The sequence below is a fragment of the Monopterus albus genome, unplaced genomic scaffold (assembly GCF_001952655.1).
Source record: "Monopterus albus unplaced genomic scaffold, M_albus_1.0 scaffold170.1, whole genome shotgun sequence".
In the NCBI taxonomy this organism is placed as follows: domain Eukaryota; kingdom Metazoa; phylum Chordata; class Actinopteri; order Synbranchiformes; family Synbranchidae; genus Monopterus; species Monopterus albus.
The window spans coordinates 906,790-908,646 of NW_018128050.1; the positions used below are offsets into that span (position 1 = coordinate 906,790).

The following is a 1,857-nucleotide window of genomic DNA, read 5'->3' on the forward strand; positions in this document are numbered from 1 at the left end:
TAATGTGGTGCTGCTACTTTTGCCCAGATAAAGTATTTAAATACTTCTTCCACCACTGCCTGTGGACTAGAAATATAAAGTGAGTCACCAGATGTAATATCTGTGTCTTTCTCGCTCTCTGTCTCCTGCAGCTCCTTCATTCAGCAGCCTGTCGTCATTTGTGATGCTCCCAGGCCCCGAAGACCAGGTCACTGTCCAGCTCCAGAGACTGGTGGATCAGTGTCGCCATGGCAACAACTACTGCAAACAAGTCCTCAGCCTCTACCAGCTCTCCAAGGTGTCAGTAGTACCAGTACACAGTGTCTGTCTGTTGTCATATTGAAAAGCATGTGGATTAGAGTAGAGCAGTACTGTGCTGACCCGGACAGTGCTACTACAGCACATTTCAAACACAGAGGCAAGTCTAGGTGCTTTACACACAGTGGCAAGAGACATATTATTAACATTTTGAGGAAATAAAGATCAAGGTCAAAGATTTTTATTGTCAATTCACTATATGTGCAGGACATAGAGAAAACTCAAAATACTGCTTCTCTCTCACCTAGTATTGAATGCCCAGAAAGAAACTAAAATAGAATAAAAGTAGAATAAACATAGAATAAATAGAATATGAAAACTAAATTAAAGTAATAAATAAATAATTGTTAAAACCAGGATAAAATCAATTAAGACTAAATAAAATCATTTTTAACAAAACATCAGAAACTTGACTTCGGTACAGTATGAAGATGTCAGTTGTCTTGAATGCAGCACAGGCACCAAAAGTTCCTCAGAGTGACCGGTCAGTCCGAGACACAGGAGCGCAGCAGAGTCTTTGAGCTGGGGAACAGTTAAGCTCATCAGGGAAGTGCATATGAGAGTCATGTAGATCCCTGTGTGTTCTCGGCAGGAGCTGCAGTGCTCCTTCACTGACATCTGCAAGGAGGAACCTCACTCGGTGTTTGAGAAGCTGCTGCTATCGGACCAGCCTGAGCGCTTCAGGAAGGCTCAGGCCTTCATCAGGGTGCAGGGCCTCTCTGCAGACTGTGTGGCTGAGCTGGTCTCCACTGCCCTGGTCCAGTCGCTGCTGGCCTCTACCCAGGAGCTGCAGCCAGGTGAGAGTACAGCTGGTTGAAGTGTCTTCATTCTGAAAATGTATTTCTGCAGACCTGTGAAGACCAGTAGCATGCTATAAACAGCTATGTTAAAAAGAGCAGTGAGTTAGCTTGGAGCAGCTCTGTAGCCAAGATTTTAGAAATCCTAAGGTCATGAGTCCAGCTTCCCAGCACAGCACAGTAATAGTTGAATGAATGTAATGTAATGTAATGTATTCCCCACATCACACCCTACGTGTCTTTGCCTGTGACCCAGCAGAGAAGCAGATCTTCAGGCCATCAGAGGGGAGGGACTCGCTGGTGCAGCTGCTCAAACTGTGTGAAGACCCGAACCTGGTGGGACTCAAACTACTGGAAAACCTCGGCACTGTTCCCCTGAGAGACCTGAGCTGCAGTATGACACACACACACACACACACACACACACACTCATTGGCATAGAAATTCAAGTGAAGCATTTTCACTGGGTGCACCTGACAGGTCTTGTACTTTGTAATACTGGCTGTCATTGTGCTGAATAGTCTTTTGAGTAAAGTACATTTCCTAATAGCTTCCTGGGGACGCAGTGGCAGTTTTTGGCATGGGCGAACCGGGGCGGCATTTTTTTCATGACACGTGGGGGGGCGGCACAAGCACTTGGAAAGAAAATAATCTGCGCCGCTAAGCGGTTTTCTATTATCTCTCATATGTGGCGCCCTTGCTTGATGAGAAGGTGCCGTGCACAGAAGCTGTGTGAGAGGTGGAAAGGGGAGGGGAGGGGGCG

At 46.3% G+C, this 1,857-nt stretch overlaps 1 protein-coding gene across 1 annotated transcript in view; it reads left to right on the forward strand.

The window, feature by feature from the left end:
* The window catches only part of spg11 (SPG11 vesicle trafficking associated, spatacsin), a 31,467-nt gene that overhangs the window by 23,905 nt on the left and 5,705 nt on the right, over positions 1–1,857 (forward strand). Inside the window, 3 exon segments of the mRNA XM_020615783.1 lie at positions 132–277; positions 890–1,094; positions 1,351–1,488. Coding sequence (XP_020471439.1) covers positions 132–277; positions 890–1,094; positions 1,351–1,488 — 489 coding nt within the window.